The sequence below is a fragment of the Monodon monoceros genome, unplaced genomic scaffold (assembly GCF_005190385.1).
Source record: "Monodon monoceros isolate NGI ecotype Baffin Bay Population unplaced genomic scaffold, NGI_Narwhal_1 Super_Scaffold_5, whole genome shotgun sequence".
Lineage (NCBI taxonomy): Eukaryota > Metazoa > Chordata > Mammalia > Artiodactyla > Monodontidae > Monodon > Monodon monoceros.
The window spans coordinates 106,417,914-106,437,009 of NW_021703782.1; the positions used below are offsets into that span (position 1 = coordinate 106,417,914).

At 52.9% G+C, this 19,096-nt stretch overlaps 1 protein-coding gene across 2 annotated transcripts in view; it reads left to right on the forward strand.

Annotated features, from left to right (window-relative positions):
- Nucleotides 1–13,294, forward strand: part of MIGA2 (mitoguardin 2) — a 28,175-nt gene extending 14,881 nt beyond the window's left edge. For both annotated transcript variants that reach the window (XM_029202749.1, XM_029202748.1), the window contains exons 12-16: nucleotides 8,810–8,908; nucleotides 9,149–9,283; nucleotides 10,049–10,102; nucleotides 11,047–11,163; nucleotides 11,382–13,294. In XM_029202749.1, coding sequence (XP_029058582.1) covers nucleotides 8,810–8,908; nucleotides 9,149–9,283; nucleotides 10,049–10,102; nucleotides 11,047–11,163; nucleotides 11,382–11,588 — 612 coding nt within the window. In that variant the 3' untranslated portion in view covers nucleotides 11,589–13,294. The remainder of the gene's footprint in view (nucleotides 1–8,809; nucleotides 8,909–9,148; nucleotides 9,284–10,048; nucleotides 10,103–11,046; nucleotides 11,164–11,381) is intronic.
- Nucleotides 13,295–19,096: the final 5,802 nt, after the last annotated feature.

The following is a 19,096-nucleotide window of genomic DNA, read 5'->3' on the forward strand; positions in this document are numbered from 1 at the left end:
GGATTTTTTTGCTCCCTGTGCTAATTCTGAAAAATACGGATCTGTCTTGCCTCTTATTTCTGATTACAGCATGACACAGTTTTACAAAGTTCGCCGATTATGAGATGCAAACCGTACAGGGTCTCCGGGAACCCCACTTGCCAGGGGGAACCGCTGTGCACGATCTGATATATGTCCTCCTACTCGGTTCCATAGACTCTAATCTTTGAACATTGTAATTTAACTTCCAAAGCTTGGTTTGTGTTCTACGGGCTGTTCTGCAGCTTTATTTTGTTCTGTAAGAGTCCATCTCGTCCATCTTTCCGTGTCAGTAGATGGACAAGTTGTGTAGTATTGTGTCAGGCGGGTCGGCTCTGGTTAATCTGGTCCTCCCAGGGATGGACATTTGGGTTGTGTCTGACTTTTCCAGAATCACAGACACCGCTATTATACTCAGTCTGTTTATAATCAGTCCTCTTTCGGTACCGGTGGGATTTTCTGTGGGGCAAAGCCCAGGTGTGGCAAGGCTGCGTCTTGGGCACAGACGTTTCCAAGGCTGGCAGATCTTGCCCGTTTACCCTCCGAAATGCCTTAACAACTTGAGCCCCTCTCAGCAGTATAAGGCTGTGTCTCCTTACATCTTGGCCAATACTGGATATCAGTACAGGCATACCTCGTTTCATTGTGTGTGTTTTGGCTTCATTGTGCTTCGCAGTGTTTTACAAGTTGAAGGTTTGTGGCCACCCTGTGTCGAGTAGGTCTGTTGGTGCCGTTTTTCCAATAGCATTGGCTCACTTCATGTCTCTGTCACATTCTGGTAATTCTCGCCGTTTTTCAAACTTTTTAATCACTATTGTATTTGTTATGGTGATCAGTGATCTTTGATGTTACTGTTGTAATTTTTTTTTATTATTAATTTTTATTGCAGTATGGTTGCTTTACAGTGCTATGTTAGCCTCCACTGCACAACAAAATGAATCAGCCAGGGCTTCCCTGGTGGCTCAGTGGTTGAGAGTCCGCCTGCCGATGCAGGGGACACGAGTTCGTGCCCCAGTCTGGGAAGATCCCACATGCTGCAGAGCGGCTGGGCCCGTGAGCCATGGCCGCTGAGCCTGCGCGTCCGGAGCCTGTGCTCCGCAACGGGAGAGGCCACAACAGTGAGAGGCCCGCGTAGCGCAAAAAAAAAAAAAAAAAAAAAAGAATCAGCCATACACAGATAGATATCCCCTCCCTTTTGGACTTCCCTCCCATTTAGGTCACCACAGTGCCTTAGGTAGAGTTCCCTGTGCTATGCAGTATGTTCCCATCAGTTGTCTATTTTATACTTAGTATCAATAATGTATATGTGTCAATCCCAGTCTCCCAATTCCTCCCACCCCACCCCTTTCCCCCTTGGTATCCATACATTTGTTCTCTACATCTGTGTCTCTATTTCTGCTTTGCAAATAAGATCATCTATACCATTTTTCTAGATTCCACATATTTGCATTATTATATGATATTTGCTTTTCTCTTTCGGACTTACTTCACTCTGTATGACACTCTCTAGGTCCATCCACGTCCATTGTAATTGTTTTGGGGTGCCACAAACCGCACCCATACAAGACAGCGAACTTAATCAATAAATGTTGGGTGTGTTCTGACTGCTCCACCGACTGGCTTTCCCCTGTCTCTCTCCCTCTCCTTGGCCTCCTATTCCCTGAGACACCACAGTATTGAAATTAGGCCAATTCATAACCCTACAATGACCTCTAAGTTTTCAAATAAAAGGAAGAGTCACATGTCTCGCACTTTAAATCAAAAGCTAGAAATGGTTAAGCTTAGTGAGGAGGGCATGTTGAAAGCTGAGACAGGCCAAAAGCTAGGCCTTTTGTGCCAAACAGTTAGCCAAGCTGTGAACACAGAGGAAAAGTTTTGAAGGCGATTAAGTGAACACGTGACAGTGAACATGAATGATAAGAAGGCAAAACAGCCTTATTGCTGATACAGAGAAGGTTCGAGTGGCCTGGATAGAAGATCAAACCAGCCACAACGTTCCCTTAGACCAAAGCCTCATCCAGAGCAAGGCCCTAACTCTCCTCAATTCTGTGAAGGCTGAGAGAGACGAGGAAGCTGCAGAAGGAAAGTTTGAAGCTGGCAGAGGTTGGCTCATGAGGTTTAAGGAGAGAAGCCATCTCATAACATAAAAGTACGAGGTGAAACAGTTAAGTGTGGATGAATTAATCAAGGTACTACACTAAACAACAGATCTTCAATGTAGACGAACTAGCCTTCTATTGGAAGAAGGTGTCATCTAGGACTTTCATTGCTCGAGTGGAGAAGTCAATGCCTGGCTTCAAAAGACAGCCTGGGGCTTCCCTGGTGGCTCAGTGGTTGAGAGTCCGCCTGCCGATGCAAGGGACATGGGTTTGTGCCCCGGTCCGGGAGGATCCCACATGCCGCGGAGCGGCTGGGCCCGTGAGCCATGGCCGCTGAGCCTGCGCGTCCGGAGACTGTGCTCCGCAACGGGAGAGGCCACAACAGTGAGAGGCCCGCGTAGCGCAAAAAAAAAAAAAAAATTATGCTAAATCTACCCTGACTGTTCTCTATAAATGGAACAGCAAAGCCTGGATGACAGCATATCTGTTTACAACATGGTTTACTGTTGAGACCCACTGCTCAGGAAAAAAGATTCCTTTTAAAATATTACTGCTCATTGACAATGCACCTGGTCACCCAAGGTGGATGGAGATGTACAACAAGATTCATGTTTTCATGCCTGCTAACACAACATCCGTTCTGTAGCCCATGGATCAAAGACTCATTTTTGACTCTCAAGTCTTATTATTTAAGAAATACCTTTTGTAAGGTTACAGCTGCCATAGACATTGATTCTTCTGGTGGATCTGGGCAGAGTAAATTGAAAACCTTCTGGAAAGGATTCACCATTTCAGTTGCCATTAAGAACACTTGTGATTAGTGGGAAGAAGTCAAAATGTCGACATTAACAAGAGTTTGGAAGAAGTTGATTTCAGCCCTCCTGGATGACTTTGAGGGGTTCAAGACTTCAGTGGAGGAGGTAACGCCATGTGTGGTGGAAATAGCAGGAGAACTAGAATGAGAAGTGGAGCCTGAAGATGTGACTGAATTGCTGCAACCTCATGATAAAACTTGAATGGATGAGGAATTGCTTCTTATGGATGAGCAAAGAAAGTGGTTTCTCAAGATGGAATCTACTCCTGGTGAAGATGCTGTGAAGATTGTTGAAATGACAACAAAGGATTTAGAATATTACATACACATAGTTGACGAAGCAGCAACAGGGTTTGAGAGTATTGACTCCAATTTTGAAAGAAGTTCTGTGTGTAAAATGCCATCAAACAGCATTGCACGCTACAGAGAAATCGTTTGTGAAAGGAAGAGTCAGTAGATGTGGCAAACTTCATTGTTGTCTTTCTTTTTCTTTTTTTTTCTTTTTTTTTGTTTTTGTTTTTGTTTTTGTTTCTTGCGGTACGCAGGCCTCTCACGGTTGTGGCCTACTCCTGTTGCGGAGCACAGGCTCCGGATGTGCAGGCTCAGCGGCCATGGCTCATGGGACCAGCCGCTCCGCGGCATGTGGGATCTTCCCGGACTGGGGCATGAACCCGTGTCCCCTGCATCGGCAGGCGGACTCTCAACCGCTGGGCCACCAGAGAAGCCCTCTTTTTCTTATTTTAAAATAATTTAATTAATTAATTTTTTTTGTTTGCGTTGGGTCTTTGTTGCTGTGTGCGGGCTTTTCTCTAGTTGTGAGCGGGGGCTACTCTTCATTGTGGTGTGCCGGCTTCTCATTGCGGTGGCTTCTCTTGTTGCGGAACACGGGCTCTCGGCGCGCGGGCTTCAGTAGTTGTGGAACACGGGCTCAGTAGTTGTGGCTTGCGGGCTCTAGATCGCAGGCTCAGTAGTTGTGGCGCACAGGCTTAGTTGCTCCGTGGCATGTGGGATCCTCCCGGAGCAGGGCTCAAACCCATGTCCCCTGCATTGGCAGGCGGAACCTTAACCACTGCGCCACCAGGGAAGCCCCACTGTTGTCTTATTTTTAAGAATTGCCGCAGCCATCCCAGCCTTCAGCAACTACCACCCTGATCAGTCAGCAGCCATCAACATGGAGGCAGGACCTTCCACCAACACAAAGATTGACTCACCAATGGCTCAGATGATGGTTAGTGCTTTTTAGCAATAAAGCATTTTGGAATTAAGGTATGTACATTGTCTTATTAGACATAATGCTATTGCACACTTAATACACTACAGTATAGTATAAACATAACATTTATACACACTGGGAAACCAAAAAAATTCATGCAGCTTGCTTTATTGAGATATTCACTGTGTTGGGGTGGTCTGGAACCAGACCTGCTGTATCAACGAGGTCTGCCTGTAATTTTTTTTTTAATATTTATGTATGTATGTATGTATTTATTTGGTTGCGCTGGGTCTTAGTTGCGTCAGGCGGGCTCCTTAGTTGCGGCTCCAGGGCTCCTTAGTTGTGGCATGTGAATTCTTAGTTGTGGCATGCATGTGGGATCTAGTTCCCTGATCGGGGATTGAACCTGGACCCCCTGCATTGGGAGTGTGGAGTCTTAACCACTGCACCACCAGGGAAGTCCCTGTAATGTTTTTAATCTTTGTTTCATCCATTACTTTATGTTTCTTGGATTATTCACAAGGTTGCATACATTCTCAGGTTTATTTGGCCGCTTGTGTTTCTTTTTTTTTTTTGATGGGTTTGAGCAAAGCTCTTGAACCCGCCTCTTTCCTCTGAGTCCTTCCTCCTCATGGACTGGGCGTAATGTGAGGTAATGGTTCTGAAATGTCACCTCTGACACATCACCCAACTGCTTAAAACCCACCCTCGCTCCCACTGCCCTTGGTGTAAAGACCAAGCTCTTCTGCTCTGTGGCCTCAGGGCTTCTGGTGCTCACAGACTTCCTCCCTGATCTGGCCTCTGCAGATGCTGGCCGCTCAGCACCTGGAAGGCTGTTCCTCAACTCTTTTTGTTGTCGTTAGTTACCTTGTTGTAAAATACGCACATAAGAGTATCAAAAGGTAGGATGTGGACTTCCCTGGTGGCACAGTGGTTAAGAATCTGCCTGCCAATGCAGAGGACACGGGTTTGAGCCCTGGCCCAGGAAGATCCCACATGCTGTGGAGCAACTAAGCCCGTGCGCCACAACTACTGAGCCTGTGCTCTAGAGCCCGCGAGACACAACTACCGAAGCCTGCGTGCCACAACTACTGAAGCCTATGCGCCTAGAGCCCATGCTCCGTGACAAGAGAAGCCACTGCAATGAAGAGCAGCCCCCGCTTGCTGCAACTAGAGAAAGCCCGCGTGCGGCAACGAGGGCCCAACGCAGCCAAAAATAAATAAATTTTTTTTAAAAAGTAGGATTTGAGCTTCCCTGGTGGTGCAGTGGTTGGGAGTCCGCCTGCCGATGCAGGGGACACGGGTTCGTGCCCCGGTCTGGGAAGATCCCACATGCCGCGGAGCGGCTGCGCCCGTGAGCCATGGCCGCTGAGCCTGCGCGTCCGGAGCCTGTGCTCTGCAACAGGAGAGGCCACAACAGTGAGAGGCCCGCATAACGCAAAAAAAAATAATAATAATAATAATAATGATAAATAAATATTAGGATTTAATGAATGGAAAGATGAACCCCTGTGTACCAGCCCCCAGGGTAGAAGGTGGAACACATACCAGTATCCTGAAGTCCCTGTCCCACTCCCTCCTTCTCTTCCTTGGTCACCTGCCTTCTGAGTCCCAGCTCTTTCCCCAGGAGAACCTCACCTGACTTGTCCCCTGGGTCCCGAGAGCCCTTGGGCTTATCCTGCCCAGTATGGCCCCATCACCCTGCATCCTCATGCCTACGAGGGCCAGAAGCCCCGCTCTCCTGGCACAGGTATGTGCCCAGCCCAGGGCCTGGCACAGGGCAGCTGCTCCATAAACGTGAATACTGTTGGCTCTCCGTATCCATGGGTTCCACATCCGCAGGTTCTGCATCTGTGGGTCCAACCAACCTCAGACTGAAAATACTAAAAAAAAAAAAAAAATCCAGAAAATTCCAAAAAGCGAAACTTGGATTTGCCATGCACCAGCAAATTATTTATTTAGCATTTACATTGTACTAGGTGTTATAAGTAATCTAGAGATGATTTAAGGTGCAGGGGAGGATGTGCTTAGGTTATATGCAAATACTGTGCCCTTTTATAAAAGGGATTTGAGCATCTAGATTTTGGTATCTGCATAGGTCCTGGACCTAATCTTTTGCAGATTCTGAGGGACAGCTCATTATCCTCCCAGCAGCTGCCATTTACCGAGCAGCACAGCGAGCCTGGTGCTTCACTCATATTTCGTCACCTCCGGTAGCTCATTTGATCCTGATGTCTCCATCTGCTCGGCCGAAAAGGAAAGTGAGCCTGGGGAGGTAGAGGGGCTTGCCCGGTCACTAAGCAAGGTTAGGGTGGAGCCAGAATTTGAACCCCAGTCAGCCTGAGCCCAGCCATGCCCTTAGCCTGTTCTTTGTGGCCTCCCCAGGAGGGTGAAAGGACGAACAAGTGAAGAAGGGCAAGTGAGGCTACAGCAGGTGTCAGGGGCTTTAGTGGACGGCCGATTTCTGCGGCTGCTCCCAGAAGGGCCCGGAGGCTTGGCTTTTTTCTCTCTGGCCTCTGCACCACTACAGGACTTGGCTTGATTTTATTTATTTATTTATTATTTATTTATTTGTTTGTTTATTGGCTGCGTTGGGTCTTCATTGCTGCATACGGGCTTCTCGTTGTAGTGGTTTCTCTTGTTGCGGAGCACGGGCTTTAGGTGCGCAGGCTTCAGTAGTTGTGGCGTGTGGGCTCAGTCATTGTGGCTCGAAGGCTCAGTAGTTGTGGCTCAGGGGCTCTAGAGCACAGGCTCAGTAGCTCTGTGGCATGTCATGTGGGGTCTTCCCAGACCAGGGATTGAACCCCTGTCCCCTGCATTGGCAGGTAGATTCTTAACCGCTGCGCCACCAGGGAAGTCCTTGGCTTGATTTTGATTAAGAAATCAAGAAGAGGCTCGGCTGGCTATCTAGCAGCTCTTGAGCGCCAGACCCCACTCCCAGCCCTGGACTGAGCGGTAACTGACAGCCCTGTCAGGTTTTTCCAGGCAGCAGACCTGGGGTGGGCTCTGTCTGGGAAGACGCCAGCCCCTGCACACACCCAGGCTCTGGAATTGTGGAATCAGGCCGCCTCCTTGCTATGCCTGGGGCCAGATGTGAAGCCTCCCCAAGCCTCAGTCCCCTACTGTGTAGATGGGCGTGTCCTGGGGATGTCACAAGCTGATGCCAGTGGCCATCAAAAATGTCAGCAAGGGCCAGCCCACATCTTCAGCTTCATTGTCAACTTTTACATATGAGGAAACTGAAGCTCGGGGAGGTTAAGGCACAGCCCAGGGTCATCCTAGCAGATTCTCTTTAAAACTTAATGAAAATAGTTTTTAAAAAGTTTATAAAAATGGGAGTTCCCTGGCGGCCTAGTGGTTAGGATTCCAGGCTTTCACTGCCATGGCCCGGGTTCAACGCCCAGTCAGGGAACTAAGATCCTGCAAGCCGTGTGGCATGGCAAAAAAAAAAAAAGAAAAGATTATAAAAATGACTCATGCTGGGCTTCCCTGGTGGCGCAGTGGTTGAGAGTCTGCCTGCTGATCGATGCAGGGGACACGGGTTCGTGCCCCTGTCCGGGAAGATCCCACATGCCGCGGAGCGGCTGGGCCCGTGAGCCATGGCTGCTGAGCCTGCGCGTCCGGAGCCTGTGCTCCACAACGGGAGAGGCCACAACAGTGAGAGGCCCACGTACCGCAAAAAAAAAAAAAAAGTAACAGGAAAGTCAAAATGTCAAAATCTCAGAGCATCAGAAAAAAAAAAAAAGACTGAAGCTAATTGTAGAAAAAAATAAGATGATGCAAAAAGAAAGAAAAATTGTCCCCAGCGCCACCCTGTTCACATTTTGGTGAACATCCATCCAATGCCTCCTCTGCCTGTGGTTCTTATAAATGGCATCAACCTGCCCCTGCTGCTCTGTGTCAGTTCCACTCTGCCAGGCTCTTGGGCACATCAATGATCTGAAGCCTCAGGATTCATATCTGTAAAATGGGCACAATATTGGACCATCCCTCATAGGACTGTATGAATTAAATGAGTTGATCCACGTTAGATCAGCCCTGGCACGTACTAGCTTTCCACGTCCGTGAATTACATCTGTGTCTGCAAACTTTGTCGTAAGCCCCAGCTAAGCCTCCCAGTCCCAGAGAGTGAAGAATTCCTCCTGTGTGCTGACCATCTCCGTTCCTGGCAGCATTAGTCCTATACACTATTTATTGCCTGATTGTGTTACACAAACGAGCTTATTGACTCCCCCAGAGTAGCCCCAGGTGTGGGGCTGTAGCTTATCCCGTTTCACCAGTGAGGCCGATGATTGCGGAGATCTGAAACTTTGGCGGCTGGCTCGACCTCACACCCTTGCCCATCCTTCCAAAGTGAGTGCCTTCTGTGGCATGTGCACATCTTTTGGAAGGCGGTCGTTGCTCAGTAACGAGCTGGTGTGAGACATTGCTGGGCGCCTCTGGTGTTGCATCCCTCCGGGACGTGCCCTGGGCGCCGCAGAGGTGTGTGGAGGCGGGCACAGGACACTTCCTGCCCCATTCTCTCCATGAGTGCTACTCAGGGATTGGCCTTGGCCCAGCCTTGGTGTGTCCCTCTTGCACAGGCCAGCTTGCCCCTGTGGGTCCAGTCCAGCTGCGTCTTGGGGCCTCTCCCAGGGCCAAAACAAGCTCTGCTTCTCCCCCCAGAGCCCCAAAGGCTTCCTGGAGAGCTACGAGGAGATGCTGAGCTACGCCCTGCGGCCGGAGACCTGGGCCACCACGCGGCTGGAGCTGGAGGGCCGAGGGGTGAGTTGTTTGTGCTGAGCCTCGGTGTCCTGGGGTTCCCCGCACCTGAGCTCCTTGAACCGGGTGGAGGTGCCTGTAGGAGCCCTGCCTTGATTCCGAGGCTCTGAGATGGCTCCATGGCTGCTAGAAGCCCCCATTCCTGCCCTGCCTGCCCCAGGCCCCTCCTCACACCGCCTGGTGTGCCTGCTCAGCCCGGTGTCCCCACCCGCTCTGCCCTCAGAGCACTGCTGCCCCCCGCAGGTGGTGTGCATGAGCTTCTTCGACATCGTGCTGGACTTCATCCTCATGGACGCCTTCGAGGACCTGGAAAACCCCCCGTCCTCGGTGCTTGCCGTCCTGAGGAACCGCTGGCTGTCAGACAGCTTCAAGGAGACGGTGCGTGGCCGCCCCACTCCCAGGCACACACACGCTCACGTGACCCTACGCGTGCGCCTGGGCACCAAGGCTGGCTCCCCACCCATCAGGGAGCAGTCACGCCACTGGGATGCTGCCTGCTGCTGTGATCCAGGGCTGCTGGGCACACCAGTCCCTTGCCCTGGAGAACTTCCCACAGGATCCCCTTGCTCTCCTCTGACCAGTGTAGCACGGAGGGACGTGCACTTCCCTTCTGCACTGTGGTTTCACTTAGGCAGTCTACTCATTTCTGAGCTGCCATTCATTCTGTTCCATTTGAATGCATTAAATAAGTTAAAATACGGGGGAAAAAAAGAAAAAAGAGGTACAGCAGGAGAGCATTGAGCACAGGGCCCCTGCAGGGTGGCTGTGCTGTGTGCCATGGGGGTGGTCTGGAGAGGGGTGGGGCTGGTCTTTTATAGGTGGTAACCATGGATCCCCACAATCACTGGGTGAAGTGGGGCTGCTGAGTCATGGCCATTTTACAGAGGAGGAATCTGAGGCCCAGAGAAGACTGGTGGCTAGTCCAGGGAGCTGCCCAGTAAGGGTTAGAGTCAGGATTCAGATTTAGGTGCTCCTGACTCCTAATTGAGGGCAGGGAGACGACAGAGCTCAGACAGCCGTCCCTATCTCCCTGCTTGGGGTGGGATGAGCTGGGGGTAAGGGCCTGGTTCTGGACGGGGGGTGGCTAGCGGCTGCCGGCCGGCCTGTTAGTCGGACCCCCGGGGGTTCCCCTCTTTGATTTAGGCCCTGGCCACCGCTTGCTGGTCTGTCCTGAAAGCCAAGAGGAGGCTGCTGCTGGTGAGTGAGCTGACAGGGCCCCTGGGGAGCCCATGCGGGGGCCTTGGGTGTGGTGCCCAGCTCAGTTGACCCTGCATTTGGTGTGTGCTGGACCCTGGTCTAGGGGCAGGACGTGTGGGCTGGGCAGAGGAATGGGGCTCGTGCAGGGAGGTCTTACTGAGCCCCCAGGCCCTGCTGCACCTTTTGGCCTTTGTCACAGCACCGGCCACCTGTCCTGCCATTACTGCTCCCTTGACCAGGAGGGCCTCAAAGGCACACGTAGATCTGTTTCATCTTCCCACCCAGGGCTCAGCACAGAGCAGGCCACTGTGAAATGTCAAAGGAATCAAAAGCGGGGAAAGGGTGTCTTCAGAGGGAGGAAGGGCACGTGTAGAGCAGTGGTGGTTGGCTTGGTGGAGGCACCTCGGCGGGGCAGGATGCTCCCGGAGCAGGCAGAGCCTCCCTCCCGCCCATCGGGCTGCATTGTCTGCTCTCCCAGGCGGCGACTGGCTGCACTCTCCGGGCTGCTGCGACCCACTGTTCCCCTCTGGCAGCCCGGCTCTGCTGCCCAGCTCATACCAGCTGCCACTGCCACATGCTCTGGGCACTTCCTGTGCTGAGCGCACCCCGGGCCCCTCGTGCAGCCCTCACCACAGCCCCAAGGTTGCCCCTATTCTGCAGAGGTGAAAACCAGGGCTTCGAAAGCCCCAGTCATGGGAATTCCCTGGCGGTCCAGTGGTTAGGACTCGGCGCTTTCACTGCCGGGGCTTGGGTTCAGTCCCTAGTCGGGGAACTAAGATCCTGCGAGCCGCGTGGTGTGGCCAAAAAAACCCAAAAAGCCCCAGTCACCTGCCCGGCATCACCTAGCAAGGACAGTAATGAAGCCCCGGCTCTTAATACGACCCCACGGCCTGGCTGCCTCACCCTGCCTGGGTCCCAGCCCTCAGCCTTGCCACCCTCCACAGGTGCCTGATGGCTTCATCTCCCATTTCTACTCCGTATCGGAGCACGTTAGCCCCGTCCTAGCCTTCGGCTTCCTCGGACCCAAGCCTCAGCTCTCTGAAGTCTGTGCTTTCTTTAAGGTAAACAGGGAGCTCCGTGTCTGAGAGCTTGTGCTCCTTCCACTGGGAGCCTGACCCGGGTGGGTCCAGAGGAAGCCCCGGGAGGGCAGGAGCTGAGGACAGAAAGGGCTGGGTCAGGGCTCCAGTGGTGAAGGAAGAGGCTTTGGGTGGCCCGGACGACCTCAGCGCGGGGGGTGCAGGGGCCCCGGCCCAGGACCAACGCCCGCCCTCTCCCCCAGCACCAGATCGTGCAGTACCTGAGGGACATGTTCGACCTGGACAATGTGCGCTACACATCGGTGCTGGCGCTGGCGGACGACATCCTCCAGCTGTCCCGGCGCCGCAGCGAGATCCTGCTCGGCTACCTGGGGGCGCCGGTGGCCAGCAGCATTGGCCTGAACGGTGTGCTGCCCCGAGATAATGGGCCCCCAGAGGAGCTGCAGTAGTGGTGGGTGTGGACCAGCAGGGGTGGCTGGCTGGTCCTCATTCACGTGGCTGATGGCAGAGAGAAGGCCTTGGGGTTGGCATTGGAGGCCTGGGTGTCTGGCCGTCAGCAGTGGCAGAGCCCAGGCCACGGTGGCCAAGGGTGCTCGCCCCTGACCTCGCCCCCACCCCAACCTCCATCACCTGGAATCCCCGAGGCCCAGGGGATAAACTTCCTCGGAGCGGCGTGGAGCCCCGAGGGGCCCGCCTCAGCTGTTCATGGGAAAGCAGAGGCTGGACCAGTGGCCAGTGGGGCCTGAGGGGTTGTGAGGAGAATCAGGACAGGCAGAGATGGGATGCCCTGGGGGTGGGTGCCCAAAACCCCCTGCCACCCCAGGGCTGCTGAGTGGGGCTGGGAGGGTAGAGATGAAAGAGGGGGTGGCCGGGCGCTGCGGTGGAGGAACCTGGGCTGGACAGTCTCAGATCCAGGCATCTGCCCGGCCAGTCCTGACGGCCCGCTGCCACCCGAGAGAATGTGCTGCTCCAGAGATGGAGGGTGGGAGCCACAGAGTGTGGCCGGGGGGCACCTTGGTGGGCGGCGGGCCTGGGCCATCCAGAGGCGGGCCCGCTTTCCTTGCGCTCACGTCAGGGCGGGGACCAGGCCCTTGAACAAACCCAAGCACTGAACCGGGACAGCGTCCTCTGACATACCCTGGCCCTGCCAAAGGCCGTCACTTCTCCCACCTACCTCTGCCACCACCAAAGACGGAGGAGGGTGGGGCTGGTCCCCTCGCCCCTGCCCTGCCCTCTGTGAGCCCGGAACTCCCCGGCTGGTGCTAGGCACTGAGCTGGAGGCTCTGACCACGGGTCACCAGGAGCAGGGCCCCTGGAGTGAGGGGGCCCAGGGGCCACATCAGGGGAGGTTAGAGGATGTAGGCGGCTGGACCAGCATCAGGACAAGAAACTTGCTTGGCACTTTGCCTTCAACTCGATGACAAATGCTCTCAAGCCGTGTAGAGCCCGCCTCCCCGCTGGTCCTGCAGAGGAAGGCCAGCCGGCATTTGTAGACTCACTTCTCTTACAGTGTTTTCACCTGAGGTGGGATGGGCTCTTTTATTTATTGCCTTAACACTTTATTTTGAGGTCGGCCCCTTTCCAGGTGGAGAGGCCTGCAAGAGAAACAGACTCCTGGTTCTCCACACTCTGGAGTTGGGACTGGCTCAGACGGGCGGTGGGGGGGCACCCTCCCCTGAATGGCAAAGGGGTCCGGGGCGGGAGGTGGTCTGGCCCTTGGGGGCGGGAAGGAGGGGGGATGGGAGAGGGCCCACTATCTCTGAGCCCAGTCCCTCCCCCACGTGGTCCCTCCTGCCCCCCAGACTGTAGGACCGCTGTACACTAACTGTGCTTCTGGCTCCAAACCCACCTCTCTGGAGTCGCTGCCCTGGACAGAGCAGCCTCCTGGGTGGGAAGGACCTGGGCAGCCCCTCCCTTCTGACATTCCGTTCATTTGCACTTCCCCGCGCTGTGAATGTAATCTTGGGCCTGGGCCCCCGGCTGCTCTGACTTGCTCCCAGAAATGCTCACAGAAGTGGCATATTCATTTCGTCTTTGTTTACACGTCCATGCACTGCCTCTCGCACTTGATTTGTTGCAGCTTCCCACTTTTGTACGGTAGGGTGTGTGCACATTGACTCAGAGTCAAATAAATGATTTAATGATTTCCTTCCACACTGCCATGCACGTGTGGCTGTTGCTTCCTGGGGGCCTGCTCTTTGGGGTGCAGTTTGGGGGAGGCTCCAGGAGGGCAAAGGTGGAAGGCAGCCTGGTGGGAGTTATGAGCCGCTTGGCAGCCTGCCAGGGACACGTGGCCCTCGGGTGAAGGTGGGGAGGGTGCCACTGCAGCGCTTAAGGGCATAGATGTGGGTGGGGCAGCCTGGGAGTGGATCCTGCCCCGGCAGCATCTAGGTAAGGTCGCTTAGCTCAGGGGCCTCGATGTCAACAGCTCTTAAGATACAGGCAGGGGACCCGGCAGGGGTGCAGACTCAGCCTCTCAGTCACTGTAAATGGCTGAGTGGGTAAGAGCCAGAGGGGAGGGCTGGAGCAGGAATGCAGCAGATCTGAGCTTACCAGGTGTTCAGAAGTTTTCATGGGCGGTCAGACATCACAAAGTTTATTTGAAAGGTGCAGTAATCCCCTCTATGGGTGGGGGATACATTCCAAAACCCCCAGTGGAGGTCTGAAACCATGGGTAGTACTGAACGCTATATATTCTACGTTTTTTCCTATATACACATACCTATGATAAAGTTTATTTATTTATTTATTTATTTTTTGGCCACGCTGCGTGGCTTGCGGGATCTTAGCTCCCCCAACCAGGGACTGAACCCACACCCTCAGCAGTGAAAGCACGGAGTCCTAACCACTGGACCGCCAGGGAATTCCTAAAGTTTAATTTCTATAAATCAGGCACAGTAAGAGATCAATGACAAGAATAATGGAACAATTATAACAGTATACTGTAATAACAGTTACGTGAATATGGTCTGTCTCAAAATATTGTACAAATTTAATGCCTTTTCCATCTCAACTAATCACATCACACACTGGCTGTAACTTGCAGCTTGAGGTGCAACAGCAAAACTAGCACAAATTTCTTTTTCCTTCTTCATAATTTAATGGATAAAAGATTTGTTCTTACTGTAGATCTCAGCAACCTCAGTATGTGATGTTTTTCCTTTCCTAACTGACTTGAAAACTTTCACTTAAAGGAAGCACCTGACAGCTTCTCTCTGTCATATCTGGATTGCCAGCATCGCTACTCTTGTGCTGGGTGACCATTTAGTAAAGTAAGGATTGTTCACACACAAGCACTGTGATACTGTGATAGTCATTCTGATAACCCAGATGGCTATTAAAGGGCAGGTATTGCATACAGCATGGGTATGCCGGACAGAGGGATGATTCGCATCCCAGGGGACAGAGCAGGATGGCTTGAGATGGCACGAGATTTCATCATGCTACTCAGAACGGTGCGCAATTTAAAATTTATGAATTGTTTATTTCTGGAATTTTCCATGTAATATTTTCGGACCATGGTTGACTGAGGGTAAGTGCAGTCTCAGAAAGCAAAACTGGATAAGCAGGGACCACTGTACGTTTTAAAATTTTTCTGTGCTTTTGAAAATTTTAAATGTATAGAAAAGTTTCTCTAGTTGCAGCGAGCAGGGGCTACTCTTCGTTGCGGTGCGTGGGCTTCTCATTGCGGTGGCTTCTCTTGTTGCGGAGCACGGGATCTAGGCGCGCGGGCTTCCGTAGTTGTGGCTCGTGGGCTCTAGAGCACAGGCTCAGTAGTTGTGGCGCACGGGCTTAGTTGCTCCACGGCATGTGGGATCGAGACCAGGGCTCGAACCCGTGTCCCCTGCATTGGCAGGTGGATTCTCAACCACTGTGCCACCAGGGAAGCCCACTGATAGGGTTTTGATATGAGTCTGCAAGCAACTGATTTATTACAGTCTCTGTGCAGTGAAACCTCTCTGCTCATCTGTATTTGCAGCCGCTCCCCAGCGCTAGCATCACCGCCTCAACTCCACCTCAGATCATCAGGCATTAGATTCTCATAAGGAGTGCGCAACATAGATCCCTCGCATGCGCAGTTCACGGTAGGGTTCGTGCTCCTATGAGAATCTAATTCCGCCACTGATCTGACAGGCGATGGAGCTCAGGCGGTACTGCGAGCGACGGGGAGCAGCTGTAAAGACAGATGAAGCTTCACTCACTCGCTCGCTGCTCACCTCCCGCTGTGCAGCCCGGTTCCTAACAGGCCACGGACCGCTACCGTCCATCGCCCAAGGGTTGGGGACCCCTGTTTTAGAGTATTTCCATCACCCCAAAAGACCCCTTATGCTCCACTGCAGTGAATCCCCCAGCCCCCAGGCTGCCACCAATTTACTTTCTCTCATGACTTGCCTTTTCCAGACATTTCCTGTAAGTGGAGTCACACAACATGTGATCTTTTGTGCTTGGCTTCTGTACGTAGAATAACGTTTTGAGATTCATCCCTTTTATGGCATGTATCAGTATTTTATTTCTCTGTTGCTGAATAGCATTCCGCAAAGAGTTTTACCTCTTCCGTTTTGAATACCACTATGGACTCGTGGGTTATTATTTATTTGATATTTACAATCAGTTACAATCAGTTTTCTGATGTTCAGATGGTCACAAATTTTCCCAGTGGGAGCCCCCTTGAGCTGGCTCCTGGGTCCTTTTGCCACCCCCCCCACCCTGAAATCAGTCTTCGAGAACTTCCTTTCTAGCATAACAAGTCCCAGGAAGCTCAGAATACCAGACACCAGGTCTGGGAAGGCCCTCAGGGGAATCCTGGCCCACTTATTTCTGTGGTGGCCGGTGGACTGTTACAGTCACGGCCCCCACGAATCGTGCCTCTTGGAATCCATGTCCTTGTATAGGCCTCTCCCATAGCAGCTCTGACCTCGGCCACGTGACCTGCTTTGGCCAGTGGAACAAGAGTGACGTGATGCAAGCAGAGGCTTGGCGAGCTCTGGTGCACTGGGGTCGCCCTCTTGGAGAGTATTTGCGGCCATGAAAACCTTGGCTCTTCTGCTGGAGGCCACGTGAAGGAGAACGCGGCACCCGGGCCAGCAGCCCCAGCTAAGGGTCAGATTTGAGGGAGGCCCCCTTGGACCACACAGGCCCAGTCGAGTCACCAGCTGCATGAGTGACCCAGCAGAATTGAGCCAGCCAAGTTGCAGATCTTGAACAATAAAATGGTGATGGTCTTAAGGCACTAGGTTTGGGACTGGCTTGTTACACAGCAGTATGTAACTGATGCCAGCCCCCTTGCTGATGAAAGGGGGAACTGAGAGTGGAGGATGACCGCCCCAGTGCATACAGCGGATACACAGCAGCCCCAGCGTGGACACGCATATCTCCTGAACCCGTAGGGCTTCTGCTGCATCGCCTGTGAGACTGATTCTCGTGCAGCCTGAGGGGGGTGTGGAGGGTAAGATCTCGTAGCGTAGTGTCGTCTTTGGCCCAATCTGTGGTTCACATCATGTGCTCAGTAAACAGTGGTTTCGATTACAATATAAATGGCTCCCAGGGCGTGTACGCAAATGGGACAGGACAGGTGAAGAAGGATCATCTGTCCACCAAGTATTTCCTGTGCGCCTACTGTGTGCCAAGCACTGCGCCAGGTGCTGCACAGGCAGCGGTGGAGGCTCCGGAGCCGGCTTGCACCCCATCTGCTAGCGAGAGCGGACTGTGCATCTCTTCCTAACTCCTTGTTCAGTACCATCACGATGGTGGCTGGCAAGTGGCCACAGGAGAGAGTATTTACACCATGGAAATCAGCACATGCCACAAACCAGGGGAGCTTGTGGCTTGGGAGACTGAGCCAGACAATGTGTCTCGAGGACTTGGCTCCACGGTGTTTGGAACGCTAGGCCCTGACTTCTAGAAGCCTCTATTCTAAGACACAGACAGTGAATGGCTCCTTTCAGAGGTTTTGAAGCCAAAACTGTCACTTCTACTTTGAGACCATTTGTCTTTCTTACTGGCATCTTTAGGATCCAGGAGTCCCACATCCTCTGTGGGAAGGACAGTTTCTCGATGGCGGCACCCTTGCTCCTCTCCATCTTTCTCCCTTCATCCTTGATGCCCAGACGGCCGTGGTCTGGCACCGCCTAGGAGCTCAAATAGTCCCGGAAGTGCATGAACAAACCTCTAATCTAGAGGGTGGCAGCTGACACATTTCGGGGAAACAGGCCCAGAGAGGGGAAGAGTTCTTTCCTAGGGACTTTGAGCGCATGCCAGGGTGGCTGGGGTGTGGTGCACAGAGTAAGACATTGTGCCTCTAATCCGGGGGCCGCACTGTCTGTGAACTCCCTTCCAGAGGAGAGGCCAAAGTGAAAGGCCTGCCCTGCCCGGGACAGCTGCGGCTTGTCTGAGGACTCCTCTGGGCAGTGGGAGGAGGCAGCCTGCAGTTTGGTTAATGGGATGCAGGGTGGTTCAGAACCTGGGCCTGCCCATCAGGCAGACCTGGATTCAAGTTGTGGCTCTGTCACACACTAGCCAGTTGACTTGGCAAACGGTGGGACGCTCAGAGCCTTACTGTCCTCAGCTATAAACTGGGTGCATTAAGAACTGCCTCCCAGGCTGTAGTGGAGCTAAGACGAGTGACTAAGGATGGAGCACCTCCCAGGATGCTCAGAGAGATACCAGGGGCATCACTGGTCCACCCCTCAGCTCAGGGAGGAGGCAGGTGGCTCCTTCAGCTTCCCATGGTTCCCCTCACAGCATTCATGCCTGCACAGCCCAGCTCCTCATCCACATGGCAGGTCTGTGCTGTCATCTCTCCCATCTCATGGGACCCTGCACTGGCTCCTAGGCACATCGCCATCGGAAAAGCATCCATTTGTACACCAAAGATCTGCACAAGGCTGTTCCTAGCAGCACCATTCCTAACACCCCAGACCTGGAAACACCCTGAAGTCCAGCAGAGTTGAATGGAAGGACTTCCCTGGTGGCGCAGTGGTTAAGACTCCGCACTCCCGATGCAGGGGGCACGGGTTTGACCCCTGGTCGGGGAAGATCCCACAGGCCGTGTGGTGCGGCCAAAAAAAAAAAGAGTCGAGTTGAATGGAAAAGAAACCAATAAACATGGTGTGTTCACACCGTGGAACACTACACAGGGAGAGTAGACGAATTAAAACTAGAGGCCGCAGCATGGATCTCACAAACACAATGCCGGGAAAGGAGCCACGCCCCAAAAGCACGTACTGTAGCATTTGGCTTATAGAAAGTACACAGATCAGACTAACCTAATGTATGGTGCTAGCAGATGGGATGGTGGTCACCCTGGGGTGATGAGAAGGGGTGTCAGGAGCTCCTGGGGCTCTGGTTCTTGATCTGGGGGCTGCTAACACAGGTGTGCTTAGTTTGTGAAACTTCATCAAGCTATACACATTTGATTTCTGGATTTTCCTGTATGAGTGTTATATTTTAATTTTTTTCAAAGGCAAAACCGAACCAAACGACAAAGTCACCTTTCAAGATCCCCTCTGTAGTCACCAAGAGTGGCCCTCCAAGTTTTGGGAGGCCAGGCCCCTCTCCCCCAGCACCTCACCTCTCCCTCTCTCTTGCCTATTTCATCCTGCGCTGTTCCCTCTGCCAGGAAAAGCCCACCCCAGCCAACTCCCTCACATTTTATAGTCCCTCACCCCGACACTTCCTCCAGAACCCTCTCCCTGAGGTGAGAGGATAGGCCTGGGTTTCAGGGACTTGGCTTCTCAAGCCTAACTGCTCATCCATGAAATGCCATCTAACCAGGGAGGGGCCATGCAGCCAGACGGGACGGCGTCCCTGTCCTAGGGAACTATTCTGGGAAACTCACAGCCCACTCCTCGCACCTCCTGCCTCTCAGCGGCTAATAATGGCAGTGCCTGAGGTAGCTGAGGGCAGGTGACAGTGAAATGGGGCCAGCTGACCCACACGAGCCCAGGCTGGGCCGGGT